We start from the raw sequence: 8,105 nt of genomic DNA on the forward strand, positions 1-8,105 counted from the left end.
CTTGTATGAACATTAATTCATTTAATATAGCCTTCAAATATGAACTTTGAAAATTAAAACTTAAAATTAGAAACCCCCAAACTTTCTATATATAGAAGTCACTGCTTGAAACAGAGCTCATTGCCACTTCTCTTCTTCCTTTTCTCTCAACAGACAGAAAGAAACCTTAAATTACCAAACTTCAGTTAATTAAACACAAAAATGGATTGGGTTAGAGGTGAAACAGTTGGCCATGGAAGCTTTGGCAAAGTTAGTTTTGTGATACCGAGAAACCAGAGTACTCTGTTTTCTCCATCAATGGTGGTTAAGTCTTGTTCCGCTTCCTGCTCAGCTACTTTGATGAACGAGAAGATAATCTTGGATGAACTTAAGGGGTGCCCACAAATAATCAATTGCGTTGGTGACAGCTACAGTTATGAAAATGGCGAAAAGCTATACAATGTCTTGTTGGAGTATGCTTGTGGGGGTGCTTTGTCGGATAAATTAAAGAATTCCGGTGATCATAGGTTGCCGGAGTTTGAAGTCAGGGAGTACACAAAGGGGTTACTCAGAGGGATTCATTATATCCACAAGAGTGGTTATGTTCACTGCGACATAAAGCTTCCAAACATTCTTTTAGGCGAAAATGGTCAAGTAAAAATTGCTGATTTCGGATTGGCAAAGAGAGCGGAATCAAAGAGAGATGATAAATTGAGATGTGAATTGAGGGGTACTCCACTGTACATGTCACCGGAAATGGTGATCGGAGGCGAACAGAATACTCCGGCTGATATCTGGGCACTTGGCTGTGTGGTGTCGGAAATGGCAACTGGTAATCCAGTGTGGAGATTTTCAGATATAAGTAAATTGTTGATGACAATTGGATTGGGTGACCAATTACCTGAAATTCCTCAAAATTTATCAGAAGAAGGAAAAGATTTTCTTGAAAAATGCTTGATGAAGGACCCGAAAAAGAGATGCACAGCTGAGATGCTTCTAGAACATCCCTTTGTTGCTGATGAAGATGACACTGTTTTATCAAATTACGAAAGATGCAACAGTGGCAGCCCTTCAACATCTCCAAGGTGCCCATTTGATTTCCCAGATTGGGTATCTAACAACTCTGCTGAATCCGTAACATGTTCAATTACATCATTGCCCTCACCGGCGTTTCAAGAATTGATGAATTGGAACGACGGGTCATGGTCTACATCGCCGGCAGAGAGAATTCGAGAATTAGTGTGTGAACGTAAACCTGAAACTGAATGGTCTACTGCTGATGGCTGGATTAGTGTTAGGTGATGTCAATTTTGTAGTAAAAAAAATTAGTCATAGAGTTCTCTGAATATTTTTGCTAGCCAATTTGTTCAATTTTTTTGTACAGAATACATACATGAATTTCTATATGACAACAATGGATTGAAACTCACCAAATTGTATGCTTAAAGAATAGTACTTTTTTAGTTTCTTAATTTGTTATTACCTCCTACAACAAAATTAGTATTGTTGTTTCGATGAATTAAGCTATTTCTTAATTGATTATCGAGTAAAATAAATTTTAATTCTATTCAGTTCAGTGAATGTTCGTGTCGGATAAATCTTTGGCAGGAAACACTATTCCAAAATGAGTTCTATTTGACGTGAATTCGGTTATTGTGGCACGTTTTTGTTGCGATTTGGGAAGTTAACGGCTGCGCGGAATTGTGAAGTTTCCGTGGCTGGCTCTGTTTCCATGCAGCTTCCCATTAGTTTGGTATTGGATTTTAGTATGTCAATGTGTCGTATTGAGGCCCCTCCAACAAGTGTTTTCCAATTTTATATAACATGTAATGTGTGAGAGAGGGCATGCAATTTTTTAGTCAAAATTGAATCAAATACAAGGAATCATATATGTGCATGAATCCTAATTTGTTTTTTACACTATTTACTTGTTCTCATCTTTATCAAACATGGGATTTGACCAACTTTTTAGGTTTATCATGAGAGTTGATTAAGATAACCATTCATATGCTTATCCATTGAACTTGAACGCCAATTATCAACGTAAGTTCCGTAGTAAATATCCCCTCACCCATTAAAAAAAGTTTCTTGCAAGTAGGATAGCCCACGCAATTATTTTTCAAATATTCTAGAAAATACAAAATTAAATTCTTCTAATTAAATATTACAACTTATTTTGGTAAAAAACATAGTTCAATAAACAGACACATTATTTTCTCAATAATTACATCAGTGCGTGAAATATAGGAATATTTGAACATACACGTTTCAGTCAATTATTTTATGTGGATGATTCATTAGAGTTATCCAACAATTAACTGGATTCATGTATAAATGTTTCTAAGGTGATAAGCTTTCAAGGTGATAAAACCTTAAGAGATAACTATATATCTATTAATGTGGTGACCTTTGGGAGTGATATCTCAACAATATGAATAGAGATATTACTCACCATTTGATATATCCACTTGATATATTCAATTACGTGCCACCAAAATGGGAACGGAGAAGTAATATATAAGATTCATTTAAGGCAAGTATGTAGCTACTTGTTAGCACGTGTTTTATTTGAGATGATTATTTGTTCCGAGTATGAACGCAGTCACATCAATTAGCTACTTGGAAAGTTGAAGCACAATTTTGTTGTTAGTTGGTAGGGAAAATGAAACCAAACTTGAAGACTTTCTAAGCACTTTCCATGTAGTTTACTCCTCATATTTATCTATACTAGCTACCCCCTCTCACCAATATATCATATGTGAATGAGGCACCAAATTTAGTCAAATGTTGAATGAAATACAAGTATGAACATTGCTATAATTTGACTATTATTATTATATACCTTTAAATTTCCTAAACTTTATGAGACTCTGGTGGGTTGGGGGGATTGGGGAGTTGTCCAGTATGATTTTTTTTAGATAAGTCAATGGATTACTTCGATTTTGTAACTTTTCAACAAACATGTAAAATTCAAGATTGGTTTCAATTAGAAGTAGTACTATTTTGCTTGGTCAACTGCAGCCGTAATCATTACATGATTATTTGAACATTATATTAATGGTTGAATGAATATCGATTTTTATTCCTCATAATTGTATAGGGTTATTTTATAATTTATATTTTATTTCAGACATATGCATGTCAAATTAATCTCGTCTGCGTTTGCACAACAGAGAGACTACATGCTACTCACTCAGTTTCAATAAATGGCATTTTTGATAGTTCATTTGAGTAATTTTTAACATTAAATTTGATTTGATTAACTTAATATCTTAAAATTAAAATATGTAAGAATAATAAGTTGCAATTTTCTCATGTTTATTTATATATAATGGGGTCAAAATTATATAGTTTAATTTATTTGTAAAAATAAAATAAAAAGTATCACATAAATTAAGACAAAGAAAGTATGTATTTTCAAATTTAAATGACGTTTTTTGCCCCTCAATATTACATGAATAAATTTTTCTTTGCATTTCATCCCCACTTTTTTTTCACTTTTCAAACATTATTTCGTTATCATTCAAGGAATAGAAAGAATTGGGCCTAGTCTAAATCTTTACTCTCAAATTCCCATTTAAAAAGTAAGTAGATATCCCTAACACATTCAGCAAAGGATAAAGATCCTCCTTTATCTTGCCTCATATCTCAGTTGTGGTAGGAAGGAGTGTCATGGACTATTTAACCAAAAATAATTAACTAGCTTAACACACCATATAACAAATGACAATAAAAAATTATATAATCAACCTGTCTCGAATGTTATTTATGTAGCTATAATTCGATGAATAGAATGAGAACTATAAAATAAATTATTTTAGAGATATAAAGATAATAATTTTGTCTAATATTTACTTGAGCCAATAGAATTTATCTGAAACAACTTCTCTACTATAAAATAGAGCTAATGTGTCAATATATTAAAATATGTATGCTGATCATCATTAGTATCATGCACATAGTAAAATTTGAATACAAATATCTAAAGGCAAAAAAAATATAAACATTTGAGTGATGCTAATTAGTTATGATAATATCTTTTCACCTAAAGACTACTAGTGCTATAACTGGTTTGACCTTACTTAAAAAAAAAAAATTTAAAAAAGAGAAGGTGTAGAGCACAAGTTGTAAGTGAGAATGTAGTATTGAATGCATTAAAAATGAGAAAGTCAAAGTAAGGTGAATAGAAAAGGAATGGATAATGGATATGTGAATATGATTGGACCATAATAGAGAAGACAGCAGTATAGGTTCATGCTCCTTTAACTGTGCCACAAAACACTCCCTCTTCCCAATATGACTACTAATTACTACTACTCCCTCATATACGCTACCAATTGTCTCAAAAAGGTGTGATTTATATATCTTGCTTGGGAAGGGATGGCTCATGCTATGCTATCAACAAAATACTAAAAAAAAACAGTCTATTTTCCTGTGGGCGGCTTTGGTATTTCATACAGTCTCCTTTCCAACAGTTTTTATTTGGAAATTGTTTTGTCACCCTTTCATCATCGGACACCAAATAACGAAAGTTGCAACTAGCATGTGACAACCACACTTTTTCTAAAAATAATTACTCCCTCTGTTTCATATAATGTGAGGTAGTTTGATTTGATATAGAGTTAGAGTTTAAGAAAGAAATGAAGATTTTTAAAATTTATGATAAAAAGTAAATGATATAAATTTGTGTGACTGTGAATCATTTCATTAAGAATAAAAAAAATATTTTATACTTAAATTGTTAATGTAGAAATGTATCATTATTTTGGAGACGGACTAAAAAGGAAATCGAGTCATATAAATTGAAACAGAGAATTATTATGTGTTGTATTGAATTTGCATTCTCCGAGGAATAAGGATAAAATTAGAAACGGAAAAGGGTCTAAAATACCCTCAAAGTATTGAAAATGGTACAAAATTACCCTCCATCCACCTTTTGGCTCCAAAATACCCTTTCCACCCACCTATTGGGTCCAAAATACCCTTGTCATCCACCTTTTGGTTCAAAATTGACCACTTATTTAACAGTTTTATATTTAAACTATTTAAATATTTTTTAAATACGTGGCGCTCAACTATTGTTATAATTTAACTTATTAGTATAATTTATAAATCAATCCACTATCCACTCATTACTAATTAAACCAACCAAATTAATAAACCCGTCACATTATTAATGCAACAACAAAAAAGCTACTGCCAATTGAGTGTTTTTAAAAATTTGAGACGAAAATATCTATAGAAGTAAATTATCATACATTCAAGTGTCTCAATAAAAATTACCGACAACTTTAAAAGTCTGACTATGTTCATCTTAATTATTCTTACGTCTCAATTATGTGATGTTACTTCATAGGTAACTTTTTTTTCAAAATAATATATTAAAGGTTTTAAAACAAACCATAAATATTTATAAAAGTATATTTTAAAAAAGTGCATAAATTAATTCGGGACATATTAATTCTTTACATTTAATCATAAATTTTTAATTCAATCTTGAAAGAGAATCCTATTGAAAGTGTGCTCCTAAATAAGCGGCTCAACATAAATTTAATTGGGGTTTTGATTCGGACTTGAATAATTTTGGATGTCATTTTCAAAAATCTATAATTTCATCGTGTTTTAGTAGTGTTTATGACGATTTTGATGTAATAGTTGGATTATTAATTGGGTGGGGTTTAGTTAGTAATGAGTGGGTAGTGAGTTGGTTTATAAAAGATACAAATAAATTAAATTATAACCAATAATTGAGCATCAAGTATTTTAAAAAAATATTTAAATAGTTTAAATTTAAAATTATTAAATAAGTGATCAATTTTGAACTCAAAGGTGGATGACAAGGGTATTTTGGAGCCAATAGGTGGATGGAAAGGGCATTTTGGAGCCAATAGGTGGATGAAGGGTAATTTTGTACCATTTTCAATACTTTAAGGATATTTTAGGCCCTTTTTCGAATTAGAAAACTTCAATAAGTTTAGAAACTAATGAAAACTTTAATTAGTAACCTGTGATAAAGAATACTCTTAAGTTAAAGTACATAACAAATTTTTTAGTGTCAGAGTATGCAAGTGATAAAAAACATTAAAACTGCGAGCGGTAACATGCGACGTTCTATTAAACATTCATTTGGTAGGTTGATTTATAGGATGAGGATCAAATATTATGTAATCATGCAAAATTCGAGGAGCAACATATGCGTGCCAACTAGTGTTTCTTATTACACTCCACTCACTAATTCTAATTTACTGCTCTATCAAATATTATCTCATCATAAAAACAGAGTTATATTTATTTTTTTGTATAGCTTTCAAGTAGGCTGGTTATAGGCCATAACAATGAGCAGTAGCGAATTTAAAATTTTTTGTTTAGGGAGTTCAAAAATTAAAAATAACAGGAATTTAAATTGATAACGTAAAACTTAATTTAAACAAACTTGCCTTTACACTATGAGTTTCTCCTTATAATTGAGGGGTTCAATGTCTATATAAAAATAGATATAGAAAATATATCTTAGATATAGTGTAATTTTTTTATTGAGAAAATTCGAATGAACTATCTATGTGGGTCCGCCCCTAACAATGAGGCCTTAGTTAATGATAACAAGGTTCCACTAAACCATTAAGGCCAATGTCTCCATGTCAGGTGTTTACTTTGTTTATATTGCCTTTAACTTTGTTAATGTAATTCCTAATTAGCTATCAAATATAATATTCGCATAACTCACAGTATTTAATTAATAGTTATTAAAAAAATTTAATACTTAAATTACTTAGCTTTAAATCACTGCCTAAACAAATGCAATATTCAGATTGCTTAATCCAAAAGAAATGAACAAAACCAAGCAACCGAATTAGCGGAATATGATTTTAATGGATAAAAAAAAGAGGAAAAAAGTAATGAGAATCATACAGTATTCACCGGCTTTGCGCAAAATCAGCTATTCCTGCCGGCGCGCCGCAAAGCACATTCCTTCTCACATTTTCTTTTTGAATTCAATATTAGATTAGTAGTATAAGTTAATTAAATAATCAAAATAAGTAGTTAGCAATTAATTAATCCGTTTGTGTTTTTAATATAAATTTCATATCATTGTACTAACAATGGGAAATAAGTTATAAGTAGTCCTCGATACATGAACATGCTCCTAATCAGCTGGCATTTTCCACTTAATAATAATAAATAACAGGATTTATAAAGATACTATAATTTGGATCCCCATGTGGGGAGCGTGGTTTACTAATTATTTCCACATGAACCACGGCTGCGAATATATCGTCTCTCAAGTTTCAATTGCACCCTCTACCAAATTCTTCATTTCAAATTGTTTCTTCTTTTTTATCGAGTTAAAATCAAAATTTTAACTTTATAATGAAATCCGAATTTTATAACGATGATTTTAAGTGTTAATTATTAGATTTTAAAGTGTATATATTTAATAAATTTTTAATTAAAACTATGTTATTTGAGCAAAAGTTACTCAATATTTTTTAATATATAAATATAAATTTCGGTTGGGAAGGGATAGTGGTGGCAAATGACCGAGTTGAGTCAAATAAAATGGGTAAACATAAAATGGATAATCATTCAACCCGCTTATATTTGATATGAGTAAAAATTGATTGGGTTATCAATAGGTTGGGTAAAATACTAGTTTACCCATATTTTCATGAATAAATAGTACTTTACTTAAAAATTCAATATGGAGAAGATATTTTAGTCTTTTTTTAGATGAAAAATGTTGAACATGCTTCATTTAGTTTTATTGTATTGTAAAATTTTTTAGAAAAATCCTTTAACTTTTCAATATAAAATAAATTTATGTAATAACAAGATATCAATATTTTTAATTTCAAAGTAAATGAATATTTGCATTTTAAAACTAGAACATGCTTAATGCACTTTAAGCAATGTCAATATTAATACATGATTTGCGTAATTTACACTTCTATTGATTATCCTACATAATATATAATAAATAAATAAAATATAATTATAATTAACAAAAGAAATATACATTTGAATTATATATTTTTGAAAGATCAAAGACTTCACCTTTTCAATTATACAGAAGAATAGTTAGTTCTATAGAAAAACTCAAAAACATAAAAAGGAAGAGAACTTACACT

The 8,105-nt window shown here is 30.3% G+C and overlaps 1 protein-coding gene across 1 annotated transcript; it reads left to right on the forward strand.

The window, feature by feature from the left end:
* On the forward strand, nt 1–1,451 carry LOC107010479 (mitogen-activated protein kinase kinase kinase 18-like). Its single transcript, XM_015209765.2, has one exon. It carries the CDS (start codon nt 202–204, stop codon nt 1,279–1,281), a length of 1,080 nt encoding a protein of 359 aa, XP_015065251.1. The 5' UTR covers nt 1–201; the 3' UTR covers nt 1,282–1,451.
* Nucleotides 1,452–8,105: the final 6,654 nt, after the last annotated feature.

This window comes from Solanum pennellii, chromosome 2 (assembly GCF_001406875.1).
Source record: "Solanum pennellii chromosome 2, SPENNV200".
Classification (NCBI taxonomy): Eukaryota; Viridiplantae; Streptophyta; class Magnoliopsida; order Solanales; family Solanaceae; genus Solanum; species Solanum pennellii.